The sequence below is a fragment of the Podarcis gaigeae genome (assembly GCF_964106915.1).
Source record: "Podarcis gaigeae genome assembly, chromosome: 11".
In the NCBI taxonomy this organism is placed as follows: Eukaryota; Metazoa; Chordata; class Lepidosauria; order Squamata; family Lacertidae; genus Podarcis; species Podarcis gaigeae.
The window spans coordinates 52,279,684-52,306,559 of record NC_139687.1 but is presented as its reverse complement, the minus strand read 5'-3'; the positions used below and the strand labels follow the sequence as shown (position 1 = coordinate 52,306,559).

The following is a 26,876-nucleotide window of genomic DNA, read 5'->3' as shown; positions in this document are numbered from 1 at the left end:
CAGGCATCAGGATAGGGCAATGAACAGCCTGCTCTGAACCTGTTCATCAGCCTATTTGGGGGGTGTGCTGCTTTCACACGTTTTCACTCCGAAGTCTGCTCTGATCCATTTCCACACTGATCCACAATTTAAAAAAGAAAAAAAAACCTGCAAAAGAATATACATTTAAGTACATGTTCCCAAATGTGTCATCTCTCAAAATAGCATTCTAACTATATTTTCTTTCAACGTTGGAAAATGCATATTTTGAGCAATGTGTTGCAGCTTTCTGAAAAATGCAGCAACCGATAGATAGCTCAGTTGTGAGCCATACATCAGCCCTGAAGGTGCAGATTAGAGCACTTCAGTTCAGAGTTCATGAGGGTCAAATTTGTCAAGCACACTGCTCCAACCATGACACCACGGAGGGAGAAAATGGAGACCTCCAGACGCTGTTGGACTGCCACTCCCATCAGCCTCAGCCGGCATGGCCAATGGCTAGGGGTGAGGGGATCTGCAGTCCAGCAACATCTGGAGTGTGAGGAGTGGGGTCCAGAAGGAGCACACTCCCCACCCGCAGGCAGCCTCAGTATGCCTGCACGTGTGACCCTGGGGTGCGGGGCACACTCCCCCCCCCACACACAGACTGTCTGAACATCTTGCCCTCTGTCTAACCTTTTGCGGTCTCAGTAGTCTGCGGTGTCCTGTCTGTAACCTTTGTCTCTGAGATCTTTTGTCTCCTTCGTCATACACCGTGCAAGGGGAAAACGACGAGGTGGAAACAGGTGCCAAAATAACTTTGTACCACCCCACGATCTTGGGACCAGAAGATGTGTAAAGGTCACAGCCCAAAATGTATCTGCCTGGTTTGCATATTTGTCTCAATAAAAGGAGGCTCCACAGGGCTGGCCAGCAGCTCGCATGCAGCCCACCTGTGTGCAGCTCACCTGCATTATCAACTCCTGCCTCATGTCCATCACTTCATGGAGGACCACAGGTTCCCCACATCTGGTCCACAAAAGCAGCAAGCACTCCACTCCCACCAAGTCATGGCCTCACCCCCACCCCAGCCAATACCACTAGCGACTTTTCTCTCCTTGCGCTGACTGACTGCTACAACATTTGCACAAACCATTTCATTTGAAAAGTGCTTTACAATCTTTATTAGGTTCATCCTCACAACAACCCTGTGAGGTAGGTCACTCATTCCCATTTCACAAATGGAGAACTGAGGCTGATCCGCACACACTCGGCAGGTGTGTGCATTCATACTCGCATCACAGTGCTCATCCAGTTCCCGTGAACTCAGGATAGTTGCCTCGGCTGGGGATGCTAAATCCCCATTTGGGCCCTTAAGAAGTGCAAATCAAAGTCAGTGACTTGAACCCGGGTGTCTTGGATACAGTCCACTCACTTAACGCCCTTATTTCTCTGCCCACCGATCCATCTGGCGATCTGGGCACGGGTGCCTATAATTTCCACTTAATTATAGCGCATCACAGTCTACAAATTTAGTTGCTCCGAATATAGTTATTTATTTCTCTTTTAGAGAAGGGGTGGCGATGGGTCAATTTACAGATGTTTCCACTCAACTCCGGTATATAAAAAAAATCTTTTATACAATATATGTACAACACATGTCACAATAGACTTATTTCTTTCTTTTTAAATCGGGAGCGAACATTCCGTTTGCCTGATCCATTGTTACCAGCACACATACATCCACACAAAAGGAAGAGAGAGAGAGAGAAGAAGGGGGGGAAACCCAAAATATTTAGTGCTAGTCATACAGTTCCAGATTGCAGCCTAGAGTTGAAAGCTCAGCTTTGAGTTTAGGGAATTGTCTGATGTAACAAAAAAATAAAAATAAAAAACAAGACTTTTGAAGTCGTTAAGACACAAACTTTTTAAAAGTGGGTTTTCCTTTTTCTTTCTTGGTCTCTCTGTTTCCTCCCCCCCCCCCCCCAATATATATACATAAAAAAGAGCCAAAAAAAGGCATTGGTTTTTAATGCTATTAGAAAGCTATATAAATGTGCACAGGTCCTTTTCTTCTTTTCATAAAAGACCAATGGAAAACAAAACAAAACAAAAGCGCCTTCAGCTTCCAGGAATTTCTTCTGGGGATAATTCTGTTTTAAGTACCTGTATGTAGAATGTAGGGAACGGGTATGAAACAGGTATTTGAGAGAGAGAGAGAGAGAGAGAAGAATGACAATGGTTAGACATCTTTTATTCTAATGGTGAAGATCTTTATCACAGGAGCTCTAGAACAAAACTTCCACATAATCAGAAGCCTCAAATTGCCTGTAGCAGTTTTATTGGTCCTGACAAATGCTACAGGTTCCCGGGAAGAGACATATTCTACTCTTCACTCAGGGCTGCTTACTCACAAGTACACTCAATATCCAACTACACTGCCACACTCAGTATCCAATGACCAGCCGGTAAGCCCCAGTACAGTCAATGGAGCTAACTTCTGGATAATATATAGAATTGAGCTGCCGGACACTCACCCTCCAACAACTACTTACAGCAAACAAAAAGAACCAGGAGATTTGCAGCTTCCTTGTTCACCTCTGCTGCAAGAAATGAGGCATTGCCTGAGGTTGAGCAGATGGGATGCACTAAGGATGTGTTGGAAGAGGGCTTCCACAGTGGGCTACATGAACTGTCAGAAGCCACGACAGCTACTGTCACCTGGAGGCTTTGAACACCTGGAGGCGTACAGCTTCCGAGTCATGTGGCCAGAATGACTAAGCCGCTTCTGGCGAACCAGAGCAGCGCACGGAAACACCATTTACCTTCCTGCTGGAGCGGTACCTATTTATCTACTTGCACTTTGACGTGCTTTTGAATTGTTAGGTGGGCAGGAGCAGGGACTGAGCAACGGGACCTCACCCCATCGCGGGGATTCGAACCACCGACCTTCTGATCGGCAAGCCCTAGGCTCTGTGGTTTAGACCACAGCGCCACCCGCATCCCATTCAGAATGTAGTTTCAATCAAACATTTAAGAAGAAGGGACTACCTTGAAGGCCTTGGGAAGGACACAGGGGCCTAGGAAGCTGCCTTCACCAACTCAACATTTGCTGGAGGCGCCAGGAACTGAACCTTCTGCATGCAAAAGCAGGTGCTGTGCTGCTGAGAATGGCCCTTGCCTGGCGCCTTTCATCAAGATCTATTCTGTCTCTTCACCTTTAGCCAATCAGTTTGGCAGGCCTGGAGAGGAGAGCCGGGCCACTTCTGTGCTCTGTGAAGCACTTCACAAATTGCAGGCTTTTCATGCTGAACAGCAAAGCAGCAATCACAGTAACTAAGGAAGACACTCCAACACGCAGCGTTGTGGCTCCACAAGGAACCCGTGGCTGTACCTGATGCTTTTGCCGCTTATGCTTCTTCGCCATCGTCCATCTCAACCTCGTCCAAGTCAGCTGTATCTGCAGCTCGCGACAAGATGTCTGCCATTAGCGCCTCCTCCAGCTTTTTCCGTACCTGCTGTACTCGCTCTTCTTGTTTCCTGTGGAATAACCCGGAGGGGAAAAACATCACTGAAATATTATCTCCGCAAATGGAAAAAGAAGTCAATCAGCAGGCCAATGCTATCTCTATAAATCAGGGATTGAAGGTGGGCAGGTGAGGAACCTGTGGCCCTCTGTTATCAAATTTAATCTCCACCCCTATAGTTCTTCCTCATCTTTGAACAACTTCAGGTCCAAACTAGATTTTGTGTAGATTACCAGCCCCCTTTTCTTTTCCGTCCCTGATGCAATAAATTCTACTCCTAATTTCCCATTTTGTAAAACTCTTGTGTGATTACTGGAGACATAAGTCTCTTGTAGACATATAATATCCCATCCCCCCCCCTTAACACATGTTCTATTTTGTTTCTTTTGAGTTTTTTAAAAAAATTTATTAATTTTCCACATTGATAACAAATATAACATATAAAAGACTCAAAACGAAACACATTACAATACTAGAAGAAAAAAGAAAGAAAAACAAAAAAACACTTAATACTTCTAAAATCCAAATTAACTTTCATTGTTATCTGACTTCTTCTAATCCCCCACAACTGAATTTCATTGTGACACCTTTGTAACAGTTCTCCAAAATCATCTTTCTAATAGTTAACTCCTTCAATTTACTATCTTCATTTTTTGAGTTTATTCAACCCACTTACATTGCATGAGATACACTTTAAAGGTAAAGGTACCCCTGCCCGTACGGGCCAGTCTTGACAGACTCTGGGGTTGTGCGCCCATCTCACTCAAGAGGCCAGGGGCCAGCGCTGTCCGGAGACACTTCCGGGTCACGTGGCCAGCATGACAAAGCTGCATCTGGCGAGCCAGAGCCGCACACGGAAACGCCGTTTACCTTCCCGCTGGTGAGCGGTCCCTATTTATCTACTTGCACCCGGAGGTGCTTTCGAACTGCTAGGTTGGCAGGCGCTGGGACCGAGCAGCGGGAGCGCACCCCGCCACAGGGATTCGAACCGCCGACCTTTCGATCGGCAAGTCCTAGGCGCTGAGGCTTTAACCCACAGCGCCACCTGCGTCCCATGAGATACACTTTAGTGACATACAAATTTATTGTATTAATGTTACCTTACCAGATTCAAGAAATAACTATAAAACAAACTTTTCCACTTTATTCCTGTCTTGTCTCTTCTAGCTCTTGAAGTCTCCCTCCACCTAGATCTTTCCAGTACTTCCTTCAGAAACTTCCTGCTTCTTCTACCGTCCTAAAGGTCTCCCGTCTATCTTTATACGTGAAAGTGAGTCCCCGAGGGAACCTGTGGCCCTCTGAAACTCCAAATCCCATTATCCCTGACCATGGCCCATACTGGCCGAGGATGATGGGAGCTGGAGTCCAACAACATCTGGAGGGCCACAGGATCCCCAGCCCTGATCTAAAAGAAGGCATTCCCATAGAACCACAGAATTGTAGACTTGGGAAGGGACTGTGAGGGTCATCTAGTCCAACCCCCTGCAATGCAGGATAATTGGCAGACCTGCGGCTTGAACCCATGACTCTGAGATTGAATCTCAAGCTCTATCAACTGAGCTAACTGGAGAAAAAACATAATTGACAAATGAGATGCTCTAAACACTGCTTGTGTAGGTAATAACAACAACAACAACAACAACAATAATTTGTATACTGCCCTATACCCATAGATCTCAGGATCTATTCGTAGATCAGGTGGATGGATACCTTTTACTGGGGATCAGGTAGGTTTCATAAGAGAAGCCCAAATTCACATCCATTTAAAGTACAAATATTCAAGTCAATGAGAAGAGTTTCCACATCAAGAAAAACACCTGCTGTGGCCAATGCGAAAACTATCTCCATACAGTATTTTTCGCTACAAATTAAAATCCATGCTCCCCACTGAGGCAAATTATGTGATTCTTTTAATGAAACTCTTCATAGGTAGCTTAATAGGGACCCACCACTAATCTCATCAACATTCACTTATGAACTCTGATGTAGCAGTTGAGAAGGAAGCATTTCAGCTAAACTGAGTCAAATACATATACCAGTTTGGAGGTCATTGGCTTTAAGACTAAAAAGAAAGCCTATCCACCATCTTTTTTTTTTTCCTGGAAGAAGAATTAACATAAACACGGAACTATTGAATTCAGGAAGAATAAGTCACTGGGGGAATGCTGAAAGCCAGCACTGAATGTGATTGTCAGGGTGGAAAAATCTCTTGGGATTCTCTGCCACACTTCCATTGTTGAGAGCGATGAAAAGCCAGCAGCAACAAAGACCTGTGTGGCTTTAATAAACCTAGATGGAGAAGCTGAATGCAAATCCCCAAAACTTTTCCAAATGTACTTTTCCTTACTATGCACCAGAGTTTTTCTTATTTTAAAGGAATGAGAGCAATGAACACTGGATAACTGAAAGGAGCAGAGAGCTCCCATCTTCAAGCACTCTTTTGTAACATTTCACAATCCCATGTTTGAAAAGTAGGATGTTCAAAGCAAACTCAAAACTGATTATTCTAGCTGCCTTCAGACAAGGATGAGGAACCTGTAACCCTCTAGGTGTTGCTAGATTATAGTTCTAGTCATGCTGGTTGGAGCTGGCAGTAAATGGAGTCCAACAACATTTAGAGGGCCCCAGATTCCCCACTCCTAACTCAAGTAATTAAAACAAGCAAACCAGGTTTTTAAACCCAACTGCGGGTGGTGCTGTGGGTTAAATCACACAGCCTAGGACTTGCTGATCAGAAGGTCAGCGGTTCGAATCCCCGCGACGGGGTGAGCTCCCGTTGCTTGGTCCCTGCTCCTGCCAACCTAGCAGTTCGAAAGCACGTCAAAGTGCAAATAGATAAATAGGTACCACTCCGGCGGGAAGGTAAACGGCGTTTCCGTGCACTGCTCTGGTTCACCAAAAGCGGCTCAGTCCGGAAGCTGTACGCCGGCTCCCTCGGCCAATAAAGCCAGATGAGCGCCGCCACCCCAGAGTCGGTCACGACTGGACCTAATGGTCAGGGGTCCCTTTACCTTTACCACTAAAAACTATTGGCAGAGCCCCTGCTGGCCAAAAACACGGTCTTTTAAAACATCAAGGGTTTTTTGTTTTTGTTTTTTAAAAAAGACAGTGATTTGGCTTTAGTGCAAATAAAGCCGTGGGATGATGTGACTGAGTCTCAAATTTTAGTTCCTGCCCTGTCCTTCTGAGCTCTAAAATTCTATGTTTCTAATACCTTTAAAGCCGCTGCCCTTATGTCATGGATAAGAAGCGATCGCACTTTCTTTGTTTATTTTGAAACTCTTGGATCAAGCTGACGCGGAGACTGCAAATGTGCCTCGTAAAAAGCATCTCACTAAATAATAAAGATGCTTTATGCTGCTGTTTACAGATCTTTTACTTTATCTTTCCATTCAGTACATCGCGCTGGGTCAGGCTTTAGTAGTGTTGGGGGGCAGTAATGTCAAGGCTGATGAATGAGATTTATTTTTGAGCAACACACAGGCGATGTAAGGATAACTCTGCAAAAGCACAGGTCGGGGAGCTCAAAAGAGGCGCCTTGCGCATCCAGAAGAGCTGGTGGAGGGCGGTGTTCCAGATTCCAGAGCCAAGGCTGATTTAAAAGGTGCAAGACAGAGAACGTGTCACCAAATCATCCGCCGGCATTTAGAGAGCGAGATTAAAGTAACTAATGTATGTGTATTTGCACAAGGAATCTTGTGGCCTGGGTACAAATCACAATTGAGGATCACTTTGGGGAGAGTGGGAAGTTGGCAGTGAAAAGCAATGTATATGAAAAGCTTATGCAATATATATGGGACCCCAGAATTACCGTCCTTTTCCGTGTACTGTGGTAGCTCCAGTTGTGAATGGGATCCGTTCTGGAGCTCTGGTCGGATCCCGAGGTTTCCACAACTGGAGGGACCGCTTCTGCGCATGTGGTGGTAGAGCGCTTCTGCGCATGCATGTGTGGCAAAAACCCAGAAATATACTTCCGGGTTTGCCACTTTTGTATCCCAAAGTTTACGGATGCGGAGGGATATGTAAGCAGAGGTACGACTGTATAAGACCAGGTTAGTTTTAAAATAATGTTTAAAACTGGGGAGGGGGCATCTTATACACAGGTAGTGCATTGGGGGGATGTGTGATTGGTTGCTGCTGCGAGCAGGAGATTCTCAGCGGCTATTGGGTGTGTTATTTGTTGCTGCAGCAAGGGATTGTGTTGACTGGCCGTTGCTGCGACAATCGGGCAGGCAATAGTAGTGTGGTTCTGGGGTGTGAGCGATTTTCAGCAATCCCCTCTGGGCAATCTTCCCCCATTTTCTTAATTTGGAGTCCCCCAAAATAGGGGGCGTCTTATACATGGGAGTGTCTTATACACAGAAAAATATGGGTATCCCCAGATCTATGGCAGAAATGGCTTTTCTGCTACCTGTGCCCTTTTCAAAAACTGGGTGCTCCAGGGATCAAACCTGAGACCCCTTGCATGCAAAGCTCATGCTCTACCACTGAGCTGGGGTCCCTTGCCTTTTGCACATATGAGAGGACCTCTGCAGCCAAAGGCTTGGCAGGTTTTCCATATCAATATGTCAGTGCCAGCCAAGTGCATCTCTCAGCCAGGCTGCCCTCTGCTCATTCCATTGCCCACTTTTATTTCCCTTTTCACCCCTTTTCCTGTAGCCTTCTCCATTTCCCCTGCTTTTGGTTTCTTGCAGTTTCTTACTTTTCCAATCTTAAGTTCAGTTCTCTGCATTTCCACATTGGTTTGCAATTTAAAAGAAACAAAAACGTGAAAATCTGTCAGCATTTTAGTACAAATTTCTCTCAATCTATACATTCTTGTTTGGCAGTTTTGCCTTAATATACCCAAAGCAATCCCTCCCACCCCAATGCAGCGCATTTTTGTACAATCTTTTCACTAATATATGTAGCTTATGAACACTTTACCCTGGTGTATGCTATTTTGAATGTATTTCTTGGCCGATGAACTGCACTGCAAAATTCAGAGAAAGCCTCTCCTCCTTACAGAGGGGAAAGTTGTGAGCAGGAGCCGATTCCCGCATTGGCAGGGGGTGTTCCAGCCCCCTGCCCAGCTGGCCTGGCTGCCGCGCCATGCCCCCTGGTAGCCAACCAACCAGGTGGAGGCTTGGGGGCGGGCTTTTGCCACTCAAACGTGCCCACAGCAGCACTTCCCTTTCATTCCGCTGCTGGTTTTCGTCGGATCCAGCGGTCGTGGATCCTGACCCCCTTGCTGGTAGCTAGGGCCATGGCACGACCCCTGGTGACATCAGGGAGAGCTTTCAGTTGTATTTGCATCAACAGGCTCCTCCCACTGGTGGTTAAATCTTGTTAGACTCACCCCTCCCTGAGGGGGTGGAGTCACGTTCTGTTGTTTTATCCAATGCCTAAGCCAATACCTCTCACATGCTGTAATCAATAAAGCTGTGGCCTTTTTTAGCCCATTAACCTAATATAATGTGTCCATGTCTCTTTCTTATCCCCAAGCAGGTGGGGGGGGGGGGTTTGAATCAAAGTGTGAATTCTGATGGACGCCTGTGTTTTGGTTCTCGTATTGCTTCAGAAAGTTTGAACTAGGTAGTTTTGTCTTTTGAATGCAAACTGAATCAAAATTCTCCGCCACCCTCCTGGGACTTTCTCCATGCAAAGCAGATGCTTTAACACTGATCTACAGACTTTCCCATGTTTGGATCAGGAGTGTTTGGATATCAGCATCATAATACAGTCATACCTCGGGTTGAATGCGCTTCAGGTTGAGTGCTTTCGGATTGTGCTCCACGGCAACCCAAAAGTAACTGAGCGTGTTACTTCCGGGTTTCACCCTTGCGCATGTGCAGACGCTCAAAATGACGTCATGCGCATGCGCAGAAGTGGCAAAACACAACCTGCACATGCGCGCCGTCGCATCTTGCGGATCCTGTTCGCATCCCAAGGTACCACTGTATTGATGAAGCACATGAATCTGTCAAAGGAGAATGGGAGCACAGATCCTTTGGGGAAAATATCACAAAATATTTCCGTTATTATATCTTGCACTTACACAGCTCAGCCCTGCCCTGCATATATATCACCAGAGAGGGACTCAGCAGTCACAAAAACCTAAAACGACAGCAAACTTGCACTTAGGAAGCTACCTTTAAGTGAAAACGCATCATCACAAGTTAAGTAAGAACTGCAGGCCTGAAGCAAATGACTTTCCCATTAATACGTTCAGCTTGATTTCCTATGCTAATTTGCAGAGAAGGCACTCTGGAAACAAAAGTCCCTGAATAGGCAACTGAATCAAAGGTAGCCCGTGCAAACATAATATTAATATATTTTTTTTAATGCAAGTGTGATGTGGAGGAAAAGAAGGAACAAGAGATATGACTTTTCAAAGCAAACGAACCTTGGAAATACTATTTTTCTGACAGATCAGGATTCCATTGCTATTAAGAGAACTGTGGTTCAACATTGCCCTCTGCCGGAGGCAGTCTGGGATTTCAAATGCTAAAACAAAACAGAAAACACCCCAAAATCCTTTGGAACATTTCTTTTTATGTGTTAGCCGTCTCCTGCTGGCGGCAGAAATAATAAGAGGGAGGAACCCATGCTGTGTTAACTTTTTATGCCTCCATTACATCGTTCGGGACACAGTGAAGCCGAAAAAATGCTTAGTCCCAAACTTTAAGAAGATGGTAGAGACTATTGAACAAAACTAATTTTCAAAGGGAGAAATAAAGGAGTGGGGGAGGGATTTGTGACATCAAGGATCTGCATTCGTCTCTGAGCTTCCAGGACTGCTCAAAATTCACCAAACTCTTCTAGCCTATTTGGGTAAAATCTTTGTAAGCAAAGTCTACTAAAACAAAAGGTTGCAAGAGCAATTTTGTGAAATTGTTGTACGTTAGGACTGGCCAGGATAGCTCAGTGATAGAACATGAGACACTTAAGCCCCACTTTGGGCAAAACACTCCTGCATTACAGGGATTGGCATAATTGACCCTTGCACTCCCTTCCAATTCTACAATTCTATTATTCAAACACAAGCACAGGTCATATACAGTGGTACCTTGCTTCTCAAACGCCTTGGTACTCAAACGCCTTGGTTCCCAAAACCCGAAAACCCAGAAGTAAGTGCTCCAGTTTTCAAACATTTTTCAGAACATCTGATGTGGCTGTCAGCTATTGTTTCCGGGGTGCCTGCACCAATCAGAAGCTATGCCTTGGTTTTCAAACATTTCGGAAGTTAAATAGACCTCCGGAATAGATTAAGCTTGGCCCTTTTGTTTTTGCTATTTATTTTGCATTTTTGTTTTTGAGGCTTTTTCGGTTAATTTGTTTTTGTGACTGTGTGGAACCCAGTTAGCTACTGATTGATTGACTGTGTGACTGCGGAAATGGATAAAAGCCCCCCCCCCCCTCTAAACAATGACTATCATCAGTGCAGGTAAGGAAAAAAAATAATTTTAATTTTTATCCTCTACAATACTGTCTTATTTTATAGTACAGTACATTGATTATTGCTTTCATTTTATGGATCAATGGTCTCGTTAGATAGTGAATTCACGTTAAATTGCTGTTTTAGGGGTTGTTTTTAAAAGTCTGGAACGGATTAATCCGTTTTGCATTACTTTCTATGGGAAAGCGCGCCTTGGTTTTGGAACGCTTTGGTTTTGGACCGGACTTCCAGAACGGATTAAATTTGAGAACCAAGGGACCACTGTAGTAAAAGTGGACCCAGGCTGTATCACTTCATATTGCAGGGAAGGAGAGGACTGGATTTCTCAAAAATCCCCTGTATTTTAAAAAAATAATTCCTGCACACAAAAAAAGGAAGCACTTCAGGAGAAAGCCTGGTGTATGTCCTCCTCATTTTCCAAGAGCTGAAGGGAGAATTTCCAACGCTGGCAGTTTGCCATGGAGAACAACCGCTCTCTCATGGCCACCCATCTTAGCAACCTGCGAAGCGGACCTGCAGGAAGATTCCCTGGTGCTCAGCTACTGCTGGATCATGCCAAAGGCCCAACCAGTCCAGCATCGTAGAATCATAGAATTGCAGAGTTGGAAGGGACCCTGAAAGTCATCTATTCCAACCCCCTGCAATGCAGGAATCTCAGCTAAAGCGTCCATGACAGATGGCCATCCAACCTCTGCTTTAAAAACCTCCTAGGAAGGCGAGTCCACCACCTCCCAAGGGCTCTTACTGTCAGAAAGTTCTTCCTAACGCTTAGCTGGAATCTCCTTTCTTGAAGCCATGGGTTTGAATCCTACCTTCTGGAGCAGGAGACAGCAATGCTGTCTCAGTGGCCAACCAGATGCCTTCAAGCAAGACCTGAGCAAAACCGCACTCTGCTCTTTGCTGGCAGGATTATACAGGTGCAGCCAGCCCAAGGAACAACTTCAGTCCAAACCATTTAAGGCTTTAAAGGTTAAAAAAAAAAAGAACTTTAAATTGGGCCCAGAAACTCACTGTCAGCCGGTGAAGCTGCTACAGCAATGATATCATCAACACTGACTGCCTCTGATGGCCGCATTTTGGACCATTTGACATTATTGAACTATCTTCCACATAATAGCTGCATTTCAATCCACATACGGGAGGTGAGGAGTAAGTCAAGTTACATGGGAATTTGGAAATACAGAGGTTCCTTAAGCATCCTTAGCCAAGAGACGGTGTGCCCCACAGTGCTTTTACCTCGCCCATTTATCTGTTTGCAGCTAGATGGGGCAGGTGGCCTCATTTGATAGTTATTGAAAGCAAAGTTCTTAACCCAAGGTACTATTTCTGGGTTAGCGGAGTCTGTAACCTGAAGCGTCTGTAACCTGAAGCATCTTTAACCTGAGGTACCACTGTATTGGGAAAGTGCCCACTCTCATATTTCACCCAGCACAGGCCAAACATGACCCCATTTGATTTACTTCCTTGTTTATGAACTGGCACGGCCCTGGGCTGTTGTGTCAGCAGAAATACACAAAGCTCTGTGAACGCTGCATTGCTGCTGAGGTGGCAGAAGCTTCAAACACGTCCTTCAAAACCTGGGCTCTAACAGGACGGGAAAGAGAAAGGGCACACCTTTTCTTAAGTCACAAAGAGCAGCCTCATGAAAAAAAGTTATCTCTGCAACCTGCTTTCAGGTGCAACATTCTAAGCATCAACAGGAATGAGTCTCAATGGGCAGAAAGGATGCAGGAATCTGGGGGAAGTGAGGGCAGGCGAGGATGCAGGGTTCAGCCCCGACACAGCAGGTGTCATGATCCTGACCTTGCTTTGCAGGGGGGACAGAAAACTCCCATTGGGAAGGGAGGTTTATTACAGTGGTGCCCTGCAAGACGAACGCCTCGCAAGACGAAAAACCCGCTAGACGAAAGGGTTTTCCGTTTTGGAGGCGCTTCGCAAAACGAATTTCCCTATGGGCTTCCTTCGCAAGACGAAAGCCCATAGGGAAATCTCCGGGACAGCGGGGAAGCGCAGCGCGTCTTCCCCACTGTCCTTGGACCTCCTCCGAAGGCTGGCGGTGGGGCGGAGAGACCTTCTCCCCGCGCCAGCTTTGGGATGGCTGCTCCGAAGGCTGGCGGTGGGGCAGAGAGACCTCCTCCCGCCGCCAGCCTTGGGATGGCTGCTCCGAAGGCTGGCGGTGGGGCGGAGAGACCTTCTCCCTGCGCCAGCCTTCGGATGGCTGTCCTGAAGACTTGCGGTGGGAGGAGGGTTTTCCTTCCCACCGCCAACTTTCAGAATGCTGTTCTGAATGTTGGCGGTGGGGAGGAAAAACCCTCCTCCCACCGCAAGCCCCGGGAACAGAGGAGAAGCGCTGCGCGCCTTCCCCTCTGTTCCCATACCTGTCCTGAAGGCTTGCGGTGGGGAGAAAAGCCCTTCTCCGCACCGCCAGCCTGGCAAGCGGTCTCCATAGGAACGCATTAATTGATTTTCAATGCATTCCTATGGGAAACCGTGCTTCGCAAGACGAAAAACTCGCTAGACGAAAAAACTCGCGGAACGAATTAATTTCGTCTTGCGAGGCACCACTGTATTTATTTTATAGGGGTCATCTCAAAAAGCATCAGGCTACTGTACAACAACATAAAAAATAAAACAAAAGCAATACAGAGTGAAGATTAAAACAACTGGATACCAGAGAAAATTTTAAACCACTGCATAGGCTTGTTGGCACAGAGAGGTCAAAAGACATTTGGGGGTGCCTGCCAAATCTCTGCTAGAAGGGTGGTCTGCAGCATGGAGGCTGGTGACACTAAACACCCAATTTAAGGCTTCCTCCAACTACTCTCAAAGGGAAGGCAAACCTGGCCTGTAATGGTTGTAAGGGGTTACTTGTGCGTAAGTTGCCTTCAGTTTTGGTTAGATTGCCTGCCCAACCATGCTTTGGCTGACAGCTCACACTCCGTGGCCGGTCAGTCACTTGCAGAATCCGTCAGTGGGCGTTTCTTGAACCTCTTCCAGCATAAGAGCTGTTTGATGCCAAGTCTCCTCCTACTTTCCCTGCGCGGAACTCGTCTGCGCAAGTAAGGGGAAGGCAGAGGCGTGTCCGCGCTCTCCCCACTAGTCTCGGGTGAAGGGTCTTGGAGACCTCTCTCTGAATCCTCCATTTCCCTCCCTTCTCTACCGGTGTTACGCTGAATTCCTTCCCCCCTGCTGGTCCCCTCTCCTGCATCGCTTTGGAGCCTTGCCTCCTCCTCTCGTTCTGATGTCAGTTCCCTGGCATGGCCCTTCAAAGAAAATTGATCAGCTCAAACCATCGTTCTTACTAACTTTTTTTAGACATCGTTTTCTAGTCATTACACCTCTAGTTACCAAAAGTCTCTCACACTATGGAAATTGCCTCTATATATCATCAAGTCCATTCCATTAAGGGAGCATGCATGATTTTGTTTTATTCTATTTGCAGTTGCTCAATATCCTTTTCTTTTCCTGTCCTTTCTGAAGCTTGCCTATAGCTCAGTTGGTTTGTGTGTTGTGCTGATAACGCCAAGGTTGCAGGTTTGATTCCATCCACTTTAAGATCTTTTACAAGTCAATCAACCCAGCAAGCGTGGCACCACTGCTTGCCCAACTTGCGCTTCCAGCTACAGGTCATCCCAGTGCAGCCCAACGTCTGAAAGTTCAACGGTTCTTCAACAAACTGTGAGGAGGTGCAATGGACAAGATTGGGCTCATAGAAGACCTTCGAAACAGCAGAGTGTGGTAAAACTGTAAGGTCAGAAGTCTGAAAAGTTGGTAAGATCCAGAAATCAACTCGGGAGAAGGAAATGAAGTTTGTGCAATGTGAACACACATAGTGATAAAAGGAGAGAATTCCATTCACCTCACAGAGAATGGGGCTGGTGTGATGTTAACATATGAGAGTGCTGGAGGTGAAATAGTTAAACAAGTTACCCAATCAGAACCTAGGGGGTGGAGTCAGAGGGACTATAAAACCAGCTCTGGGAGGGGCGAAGGGAGAGTTTGTTGGGAGTTGGGTGGTTGGTTGGAGTGGGAGTGAATTGGGATAGAGTCTGTGGGTAGGTTGAGTTAGTGTAGCGAAATAAGCTGAGTCAGGAACAATTAGGGGCTAGGAAGACAAGTAAATATCTGAGAGGTGGTTTAGTGAGTGAGAGCAGGTAGCGGCAGTTATAGGTCTGGATAGGCACCCCATGATTATAAATGACTGATACCGTTTATGAAAACACACGCTTGTTAAACTGCAATAAATAAACAGAAGTTTATGTTCCAATTTAACCCTGACTGGACTCAGTATTGTACCAGGTAGGGCCTGGGTGGTGGCAGCGAGAAATAAAGTGGTGGCACAGGGATCAAGAGACGGTGAAACATGCGGGGACCCTGTGTGATCGCCACAGCTGGTTGCTGTGAGAAGAAAAGCCCTTCAACGGCAGTGGGAGCAAGGACAGTGGCAAACACTTACCTAATGTCCTCGTCCGTGACGATGAAGGCTTTGCAGAGAGGTTGGGAGGTGTTCAGCCACACGGCTGGGTTCTTCTCAACGGCGGCAGAGAGCTGCCCTGTGATGGGGGCAGAACTCGTGTGCAGTGCGCTGGCGACGGCAGACAGGAGGGTGTCGTCGTTGTTCCCCGGGCCAACCCCTGGAACGCGAATGCAGCACTTGTCAATAAGGTTCATCAGAGCAGAGTTCAACGGGCAGGATCCGGTGGCAAGGATCCCAAACCTCCCACCCCAGACCCTAGTCAGGTAGTCAAAGAGCACATGAGAGGGAGATGAAGCATGCAGGGGCGCACACACACACACACACATGGGTCTCACCCCACACCGTGCTGGCCCCATTCAGTTCACCTTCCTACTTAGTGTAGGTTCAGCTTGACACTCTAGGAATTCTGGACAACCAATTATCTGTGGGGCAAGAGGGCAGCCTAACCACAAAACTGGCAAGAACCAGCTTCGGAGGAACCTAATGGCCAAAGCAACTCCAGATATGGTACAATGAGGGATCTAACACATGCCATTTCCAAGGACTGTGGTTGACTAAAAGATGGTGGGCCAATTTCAGGACTGGGCAGAGGAGGAATGGTGGAGACCACCTCCCCATCCTGACTCTTCCGGGGAGGAGGAAGAGGAAGGCAGTATAGATTTACAACAGGGGTTTGGGGAGGTCGCAGCTCAGAGGCAGATGAGAGGAAAAGCTGGGAAATCATGGAACAGCCAGAACAACACCCAGCTGACATGTTGTCATTGGAAAGCATTCGAGACCCCCGTCTCCCAGAGCCCAGCAAGCCTTAAAAGTAGGAGAGCAAAGAGCTCAAAGACAGAGGGCATGTAGCAGCACCCGTAGAAGTGACGGTGAGAATGACGAATGAGGAAGTGGGAGAGACGGTGGAGATTCACTTGGGACAACGCCATTGTCCAAGAGGCTGGGTTCTATAGCCTCTCTCTGTAAAGATTAAAATAAAAAAGGATGGTAAGAAACTCTCCCTTGTCTTTATACGTTCCTGGGCAACCAGCCGGGAGCCACTGACAGCATCCTGACAGGCAATGGGGTGGTAGAAGATGGAAGGGGAGAGGAAGAAATACCTAAGGTGACTATCTTTTTACTATATACCATGTTTCCTAATGGGAAGTTCTTGCAGACTCTCTGGACTCTGTCCTGTAATGCAGTACTAAATAGACAAGCTGGGAATTTGGTGACAGCCTCTGTAATGAACCCCCAAAGGGAATTTCTCCCCACACCAAACAGGGTTTTGCTCACAGAATAGGAATTCCTCTCCTCCTCCTGGCAGTTGCTGCGCACCTGAGAATCTGGACTAAATGAAGCTTTGGTCTGAACCAACAGGGCTACTGCTGTTATGTTCTTATCACACTTTAGACTTCCACCAGCGTACCAAGATGTGAAGCTACAATGTGGACACTGGGGGCAAAGTCAAGCATGTGGGCCCTCCCTGTTAGAATTCCTGCTCCATGATTGCAGTCATGGGAATTTTGTCTTTCACATGACGGTATGTTTTGACTCCACAAAGTGGGAAGTGATGGAGACAGGATGTTTGTGTTACTGTGTTCCGTGAAGTGGGACTGTTGTGCTTTGGTCTTTTTTTCTCTTTGTTGTCTGATGCTAGAGAGAGAGGGAGCCATGTTGCAGTGCTCCGTGTGTGTTTATATGTAAATAAAGTAGATTAGCCAAAATGCTGAGTAGGTGAGGTCTGTCACGCAAGGTGCGCAAACTCTGTGGATCCCTAAGTGTTTTGAAGCTCCCGAACGATCGACCAGGAGGGAGAGAACATGCCAGACGGGCATGTGTCTCTGCCAGGGTCCTACTCAAGTGTAGGCTGAACTCCTGACACTCCCCACCCCTTCAGATGCATCCACACATGCACAAAATGTCCCTCTGCACCCCAGCTTGAGAGCCACCCATTTTTTAGGAGCGCACAGAACACTGCTGGTGCAAAGAGTACCTTGAAGGCCTTTTGGCAGCTCCATGGATTTTATGATCTGCTCGCTCACATCTGATGCGCTCAAGCCTTGCAGCCTCTTCTCCCAGAAAAGCTGAAAAGATTGAAAGATTGCCGGGTTAATTTAAAATGGAAAAGTAACAAAAACACTGCGGGGGGGGGGGGAGAACCAAGACGGAATATTCATTTTATAGGCATAAACTTAATCCCTTCTGCAACAGCGCTGGAAGATTTACAGACAGCCTCTGCATGCTGCCAATTTGACGAAAAAGCAGAAGGAATCGTTTTGTTTATTTGTGGGTTTAGTTCGAATATTTATGCCCCATTTATTTAGACGCAATCAACCTCTCAAAAGCAGCTTGCGGTGATACTAAAGCAAGCATCCCTTGTTTTTATTCTTTTTCAAGGTTACTTCCAGGGCAGATTCTGGGTGCCAGTTCCCTACGGAGCTTTGCTACTGAAGAGAAACTATCCTCTGGGAAGTTCTCTTGCACAAAGACTTGAGAAATGAACAGTCGTTGCCCAATAACACAGCTGCTTCCCCACACGCCTGAATGGGACTTGTGCACAGGGCAAACCAACACCTGATTGCTCCAATGCAGATGAGTGCCGGCTATACTTGCTTACTTTAAACTGATGCAAAAACAATTAAGCAACAATTAAGCATACGCACACTTTTTCCAGTTAAGGACAATTGTGTTGAGCCCTTGATTGCTTCCAATATGCTAGGGCTGCATAATCAACTTAAAAGGGGGTAGCTTTCAAGGATGCTCACCCAAGGACCAAACTACTGTGATGCAGAAGGCAGCTTTGTTGGGGGCTGTTGCTGTTTTTAAAAAATGCAGATAGCATCAGCTGCAAGGAGAGCCATGGATAATTACAAGGAGCACAGCAGGTGTGGTGGAAGAATTTAACCCTCTCCTCTCCTGCTGCTGTCCTAAATAAGAGTCCTTGTTCCAAAGGTGCTATCTGCATTGGAAATCACTCATTGGGACCAGCTAAACTTTGATTTGGCATCTCGATTGCTAATTCTGCCCTAGTGTAAGTGTAATTTGCCCTGTGGCACAGGGTGACAAAGTTCAGCACCTGAAAATACGTGCATCGGTAAGGTGCTTGTGAACTTGCACATGCAGGTAAATCTGCAAGGACTGTAGACCAAGGAGACTCAAATTCAAATCCATGCTCAGCCATGGGTAAGCTTGGAGCAGTTAACTAATATCTCAGTCTAATATGCTTCAAAGAGATAATGGAGAGAGAGAGAGAGAGAGAGGGAAGAGTACGCGTTGAAGGAAAAACAAAATGAAGGGGGGAAAAGAGTAATCAGCAAGGGTAGTAGTTGAGCTAAGTTTGAGTAAAACCTAGTTGAATTACCAACCTTGCTGCTTACCATGAGACCCACTGATATTAATGAACATGTCTAAGACATTGCCATTAATTTCAATGGGCCTACTGTGAGTAAAGTTAGCTGAATACCACCCTAAACAAGTGGATGTATCATGCAAATGGTGATCTTACATATGGCACCTAATTAGATTATTTTGAAATGAACTCCTTTCCTGAAAACCAAGGTATTCAATTGCAATTCCTTACTTAATAATTGGAGCATTTTTTCCTACCCTCAAGTAATTTTTCATTGTGAAAATGACAGTACAATTTTTTAAACATCTACTTAATTTATCTTAAATAGGAACTAAAATGATACAATTGGCATGATTACTGTAAGGACTATATAAAATGTTCCCATTTAGCTGATTTAAAAAATCAATTTAGGTTACAATTATGTCAGATAAGTTTGGTGATCCCTGTAGACCCTGGTCAGAGTGATAATGTGATGGATGAGTTTTGTACGCAGCGTAATTGCTTTGTTTCAGTGCTCTCTACAGAATCCATTAATATTTGGTTGTCCAATTAAGATCACTTTTAAGACAATCATGGCAGTGACCAACTTCAGTCCATATTTACACATTTTGCAAGACAACTCAATTATTTCATTCCTGTTTTCCTTCACCAGACCATCATCAACAGCCTTTGCTACTTTACCTTGTGTGTTTATATGTATACATGTATATAATTATCTCTACCCTTCTACTGCATATGGGTATTCAGATCAGCTTAGATCAATTAAAACCACATCATCATAAAGACAACATCATCAAGAAAATACAAAGTGTGTCCGCACATTACACTGAACCCAGGTACAAGCTGTCTCTACACATGTACAAGTGTTTATACAAAAGAGCACACACTCGTTGATTTCTACAGCTCAACTGTTGTGAACACAGGTACACAGATGGTACACTCGTCGTATATCATACTTGAATAACCGGGTGTACCAGTTCAAGCAATGGTGTACACAGATTGAATACGCATGGAACGTAGTAAGAGGCAGAACAGGCACAGCAAATTCGGGAGGAAAATACTCTCTGCTTGACAGGGCAAAATGTCTTCCCGAACAAAAAATGACTTTCCTAGCAGGTAGAAGTTAAAAAACAGAGACATCACCTTGCCAACAAAGGTCCGTATAGTTAAAGCCATGGTTTTCCCGGTAGTGATGTATGGAAGTGAGAGCTGGACCATAAAGAAGGCTGATCGCCGAAGAATTGATGCTTTTGAATTATGGTGCTGGAGGAGACTCTTGAGAGTCCCATGGACTGCAAGAAGATCAAACCTAAACATTCTTAAGGAAATCAGCCCTGAGTACTCACTGGAAGGACAGATCCTGAAGCTGAGGCTCCAATACTTTGGCCACCTCATGAGAAGAGAAGACTCCCTGGAAAAGACCCTGATGTTGGGAAAGATGGAGGGCACAAGGAGAAGGGGATGACAGAGGACGAGATGGTTGGACAGTGTTCTCGAAGCTACAAACATGAGTCTGACCAAACTGCTGGAGGTAGTGGAAGACAGGAGTGCCTGGTGTGCTCTGGTCCATGGGGTCACGAAGAGTCGGACACGACTAAATGACTAAACAACAACAAGCAGGTAGAAGATGGTTAAAGAGAGGGGGGTCATACAAGCCTTGCAGGGCAAGATATGCCACAGTTTGGGTCAGCAGTGAACAAGATGCCGCCCTTTAAACAGCAACACCAGAGGTGTTGAGGAAGAGGAGAAATCAGTTGTCTGATTCAGACATCTAGGCCTGCAGAAACCTCTATCATGCGATGGAAACAGATAAAGATGATGCCATAGACTGGAAGGGAGAAGACTGGAAGGATGGGATGGTGGAAGCTGAAGACATAACAGGGCTTAGTAAGAGAGAGGTTCAGAATCGGAGGCAGAAGCTGAAGTAGGAAAGGAGGAGGCCAAGAGGCAGAGATGGGTCAGGCTTGTGAAGAGGCAGGAGAGGCATGAAGAGGGAGGAGCAAAGGCAGCCACGGAGGCACAATCTCAGATTGCTTGGGATACATCCTGGAGAGGAGGAGACATAGCTGGCTGTGGGGAGGCAGGGACCTTTCGTCTAGGCCAGGCATCCCCAAACTTGGCCCTCCAGATGTTTTGGGACTACAGTTCCCATCATCCCTGACCACTGGTCCAGTTAGCTAGGGATGATGGGAGTTGTAGTCCCAAAACATCTGGAGGGCCGAGTTTGGGGGTGCCTGGTCTAGGCAACTGCTTCATGGGGGTAAGACCTGAATTGCTGTGCTCATTGGGCCTGAAATTCCTGTGCTGATCCTGTTTTGCTAAGAAAGAGGTAACTCCAGCTCGCTCAAGGTGAATTACTGGTGGCTTGGTTCCTGCCAGGTGCCTTACAGACTACTTGGCCCTTCAGCTCACAGCAGTGGCTCCCCAGAGTTCTTTCCCTGAGTCAACAGAGTGATGCAGCAGCAAACAAAGCTAATGCTATTCTAGGCTGCATCAACAGAAGTATAGTGTCCAGATCAAAGGATGTAATAATACCACCCTATTTTGCCTTGATCAGACCACACCTGGAATACTCTGTCCAGTTCTGGGCGTCACAATTTAAGAAGGCTACTAACAAGCTCGAGGAAGGGTTGATGATCAAGGTTTTGGAAACCAGGCCTTATGAGGAACAGTTGAAGGAGCTTGTACTTAGTCAGCTTCTACAATATGTGATATTTTCGGTTCTGTTTTTACTGAAGGTTCTGGGGCTTGAGAAACCAGGACCTCGGAATGCGAAGCATGCGGCCTGTGGTTGAGCTACAGTCTCCTCGTGATAAGCTCAGCGCCGCACAAAATGAAACGATGTGCTGCGTAGACAAATAGGAAGTCTCATTTATATCAGACTGTACTCACAAGGATATTTTCTTAGTGGTTCCAAACATGCAAACACTCAAGGCTGTCTCTCTGCTAATGTGGGCAGCTTTTAATGCAGGTCTGAATGTCTGAACTGGGCCCCTTCCCTATTCAGCACATTCGTACAACAAAGAAAAAGACACTTGATTAACCTGAAGCCTAAAGCTGCTCCCATTTCCGCATTTTTAGACTGCTCCTTAGGTTTCAAAGCTCAGTGCCTTCTTCGCAAGCTTTTCTGCAGAGCTGGCACAGTAACAATGCCTTTGCAGTTCTAGAACACTTAAGAAATCCATGTTGGAGATCTTGCGCTGGGAGCACTGATCTGTAGCTCCTGGGAAATGGAAGGGTCTGGAGGACACTGCTGGACTCAAGAGAAGTCACACCAAATGTTCTTCATTCTTTTGTGCATGGAATGGTCTCCAACATTATGAATACAGTGGTACCTCGCAAGACAAATGCCTCGTAAGACGAAAAACTCGCAAGACGAAAGAGTTTTTTGTTTTTTGAGTTACTTCGCAAGACGAATTTCCCTATGGGCTTGCTTCGCAAGACGAAAACGTCTTGCGAGTTTGTTTCCTTTTTCTTAAAACCATTAATACTATGGGAATCCATGCTTCACAAGACGAAAAATTCGCAAGACAAAAAAACTCGCAGAACGAATTAATTTCGTCTTGCGAGGTACCACTGTATATATATACAGAGGGAGAAGTTGCCTTATCCCGACTTTGGCTGGAAACAACTCTTCAAGGTCTCATCACGCAGAGAGGCCTTCCCCCATCTCCGCAACTAGGGCCAGATCCTGTGTGGGCCACTTTCGACAGGTGGGGTGGGTGAGCCACCTGTCCCTCGCCTGATGTCATTAGGATGCCAGGTGACTGACGCTTCAAACTGTGGCTGTGAAAGAAGAATCCGGAGCATGCTCTTAAGTGAGCTCTCATTTTCTCCTTTGCTTGAAGGCAGTGCTTTCCCAATTCAAGGTGCAGATGCAAAGGAACAATCAACCGTGTGCTCAGAAATGCAGGCCTTCCTCTGCAGCAACTTGAATTACCGTATTTTTCGCTCTATAAGACGCACCAGAACACAAGACGCACCTCGTTTTCGGAGGAGGAAAACAAGAAAAAAAATATTCTGAATCTCAGAAGCCAGAACAGCAAGAGGGGTCACTGTGCAGTGAAAGCAGCAATCCCTCTTGCTGTTCTGGCTTCTGGGATAGCTGCACAGCCTGCATTCACTCCATAAGACGCACACACATTTCCCCTTACTTTTTAGGAGGGAAAAAGTGAATCTTATAGAGCAAAAAATACGGTAGGTGCTTTTTGAATATGATGCCTTTTTCTGTCACCAAGGCGTGCCTCACCCAAAACAGCCTATGGGTCAGATGTTCCACACCAATGAAGTGACTGTTGTTTATAGACAGCAGACAGGTGAAGAATCCGAAGTTCTTTAATTTCTGTACTTTATCTTTACTATTCTCTCTTTTAAGTTCTTTTCTGTCTCCTTCTTCTTGTCATTTTCTCTCATTTCTTTCTCCTCTTCTCCTCTTTTCTTTTCTCCTATCCTTTTTCTTTTCCTCTGCGTTTTTATTTTATTTAGTTTACGGTTGGATGAAAAAAGATACTTGGTATTAAGTTTTGTATCTCTCTTTGTAAACTCTAATTAAATTTATTCAAAAAAGAAGAAGTTCCCCACACAAATGAAGGTGGCAGGGTCTTAATCAGAGACGTGGCAGCTGCCCAGGCTGTACATTACCACTGTGGGAAACTTATCAGAAATCCTCATTAACATAGGTATTTATGAAAAATATTTGCACCTCACCCTTCCATCTACAATGCAGCTTGCAAAAAAATGATATCATAATTGTCAGATAAAATACCATACAATAATATTTATATCACCGTATTTGTTGTTGTTATTGTTATTATTATTATTAAAATTATTACTTAAAATAAATATACATGCAGTGACCCGATAAGGCATATAAAAGCATAAATAAATAAATAAATAAATAAATAAATAAATAAATAGATAGATAGATAGATAGATAGATAGATAGAGGAGGCTTGCCAGAAAAGGGGAGATGGCTAGAGCTCAATGACAGAGCATCTATCGAAAGGTAGTCCTGAAGTCTTGCTGTGTTGACCGTATTTTTCTGTGTATAACACGCCCCTGTGTATAAGACGACCCCTATTTTTGGGGACTCCAAATTAAGAAAGTGGGGGGAGAATGCCCAGAGCTGTTGAGTTTTAGGGGGAGATGTTGCCAAGAGCTGTTGAGTTTTTTTTCAGGGGGATTGCCAAAAATTGCTCACCCGCCTGGCCAATGCTGCCAATCACACGTCGCCAAAACCACCAATCGTCTGCCCACTCCCCCCCAGCAGCCACCAATCGCCAGCCCAATTGCCGCAGCAGCAGCTACCAATCACATGCCCAGCTGACACAGAAGCAGCCAATCGGCAGCAGCCCTTGCCGCACCCACCAATCACCCGCCCAATCGCAGCTGACAATCTCCTGCTCGCAACTGCAACCAATCACCCATCCCCCACTCTGCACTATCCGTGTATAAGGCGACCCCTAATAAAAAATCATCTTATACACAGAAAACTACGGTTAATTTTGGAAGCCACCCAGAATGGCTGGGGTAACCTAGTCAGATGGGCGGTTTTCATCATCATCATCATCTGCTTTGCATACCAAAAGTCCCAGATTCAGTTCATAGCATCTCCAGTAAAAAGGGTCAGTTATCAGGGTGACAGGGAAGACCACTGTCTTGAAATTTTGCTGTACAGCTCATCCATTTGTGTACACAAGTCGTAATCACTATGTACACCCCTAATGTTTTATTGGAAAGGAACAACAGAACTGGAAGAGTTGGGACAGGCACAGGCACACTCAGCCCTTCAGATGTTTGGGGACTACAACTCCCATGATCCCTAGCTAACAAGACCAGTGGTCAGGGATGATGGGAACTGTAGTCCCAAAACATCTGGAGGGCTGAGTTTGCCTATGCCTGAGTTGGAAGTTACCCCAAGGGTCACCTAGTCCAACTCCCTGAAATGCAGGGATCTCAACTAAAGCATACATGGTAGATGCTGACACAGCCTCTGCTTAAAAACCTCCATGGAAGGAGAGTCCACCAGCTCCCGAGGGAGACCGTTCCACTGTTGAACAACAGCTCTCACTGTGGAAATATACAAGGTAACAGCCAGGCCCACAACCAGTGGCGTAGCGTGGGGGTGCAGGGGGGGCCGGCAGCACCGGGCGCAACATCTGGGGGTTAGGGTTAGGGGGCGCAAATTACTTGCCTTGCCCCGGGTGCTGACAACCCACGCTACACCACTGCCCACAACAGAACCAAGATTACACACATAGTCTTTCTAACAGACCAGATCATGCCTTCTGCTGGAGAACGGAAAGAGTTTCTCCCGCAGGCCTCCAAAGTCATCTCGAAAGGTTAATCTATTTTAGGAGGACCTAATCATCCAGGATGTGGGTGGCACTGTAGGTTAAACCACAGAGCCTAGGACTTGCCGATCAGAAGGTCAGCGGTTCGAATCCCCGCGACAGGGTGGGCTCCTGTTGCTCAGTCCCTGCTCCTGCCAAACTAGCAGTTCAAAAGCACGTCAAAGTGCAAATAGATAAATAGGTACCACTCCGGCGGGAAGGTAAACGGCATTTCCGTGCGCTGCTCTGGTTCGCCAGAAGTGGCTTAGTCATGCTGGCCACATGACCCGGAAGCTGTATGCTGGCTCCCTCGGCCAGTAAAGCGAGATGAGTGCCGCAACCCCAGAGTTGGTCACGACTGGACCTAATGGTCAGGGGTCCCTTTACCTTCCAGGAAGATCAAAAGGACTTCCAACATGATGCATCTGGGAGGCAGAGAAGAAACAAGACATCCAGGAAAAGCCTTTGACTCACCCAAAAAAAGCTCCCAGTGAATCAAGAGTATGGACTCGCAGGATATGTGAAATGTCAAGATCCTCACACACGTACAAAGAAACCGTGAACTGGTCCTAAGGCTGCAGTCCGAATGGAAAGTTCAAGCCCCACAATACCAGTGGAACTTCTGAATAAAAAGAGTTCGGAGGGGAAGCTCTTTACGGTGCCCCAGAATACAAGATGCAGAGGTGTAGTGGTTAGAGTATCAGACTAGAAAAAGGGAGAGGCGGCTTCGAATCCTTACTCAGTCATGAAGCTCACTGGGTGACCTTGGGTTAGTCACTATCTGTCAGCCTCACAAGGCTATTGTGAGGGTGGGATCACGTAGCCTTGAGCTCTTCCTGGAGGAAAGGTGAGTGATAAATGCAATAAATAAAAATAAATTAGCTTTCATAACTTTCTTATTTCTTTCGTTGAGTTGTTGGAACACTTTGTTAGCCTTGTTTGTTGCACATTTAAGATGAGCCAGTCATTTAAATAATTTTGCACTGTTTTTCCTTCATACAAAATACATTTTTCTCTGTCTAAATTATATAAAAAAGTATTAATGTGAAGCATCTTGCACATTAAGCATCATGTTGATATTTAGACAGCGTCGATTTTGTATTTCTGTAATAAAAATGGAATACAGTGGTGGATATTTGACCACAACTGCCAATTGGCAAGTGTCCCAGTATTTCACGTCATTTCCTCTGTGACAAAATAGTTTCCTATTGCTGTCCTTCTGGGCCGTATCAGCCCCAAACCACCCATCGCCCCCAGTTACCTGTCTGGGCTGTTCAATCACTCGCTGTGGATCGGACTTCACTTTGTTGCTAGGATGGTTGGTAACTTTGGTGACCGGCTGTTTAAAAATAGACGCCGTTTGTCTGATTGGCAGTGTTGTGTTTAAATCTGGTTTGCCCTATTCGAAGACAGGAGAAAAACCACATGTTATTGCACAGCTGATAAGCAGAACGAGGAAACAAGAGAAGTTATTACATGGCTGGTAATCACGGCGGGACATGCAAGAACTTGCTCGTATTTTTCTCCTGAACATCAAGTGTTTTTTAAAGAGTCACCATGATAAAACACGCTTTGGGGAAATTTCATGGACCAGCTTACCTATGCATGTACAGCAAGGGTGGGGGCAAATGTGGCCCTCCAAGCCTTTTTACCTGGCCCTCAGGACTCTCACTACATCACAGCCACACACCCTCTGTAGTCCTGCTTCACATCATGAGTTTTCTTCCTGGCTGGAATTCTGATAATGCTGGGGTCAGCAAACTTTTTCAGCAGGGGGCCGGTCCACTGTCCCTCAGACCTTGTGAAGGGCCAG

General features: G+C 46.0%; 1 protein-coding gene and 1 long non-coding RNA gene across 2 annotated transcripts in view; both read right to left on the bottom strand.

Moving 5' to 3' along the window:
* Window positions 1–1,113: 1,113 nt before the first annotated feature.
* MBD2 (methyl-CpG binding domain protein 2) overlaps window positions 1,114–26,876 on the bottom strand; it is a 67,362-nt gene continuing 41,599 nt past the window's right edge. Inside the window, exons 3-7 of the mRNA XM_083702944.1 lie at window positions 26,325–26,462; window positions 17,376–17,466; window positions 15,380–15,557; window positions 3,353–3,498; window positions 1,114–2,124 (exon numbers count right to left, since the gene is read on the bottom strand). Of these exons, the coding sequence (XP_083559070.1) occupies window positions 3,369–3,498; window positions 15,380–15,557; window positions 17,376–17,466; window positions 26,325–26,462 (537 nt within the window). The 3' untranslated portion in view covers window positions 1,114–2,124; window positions 3,353–3,368. The remainder of the gene's footprint in view (window positions 2,125–3,352; window positions 3,499–15,379; window positions 15,558–17,375; window positions 17,467–26,324; window positions 26,463–26,876) is intronic.
* LOC310827242 lies at window positions 3,844–6,377 on the bottom strand. Its single transcript, XR_014556249.1, has 2 exons — window positions 4,549–6,377; window positions 3,844–4,176 (listed from the first exon to the last, which is right to left on the bottom strand). It is a non-coding gene; the product is annotated as an uncharacterized lncRNA (long non-coding RNA).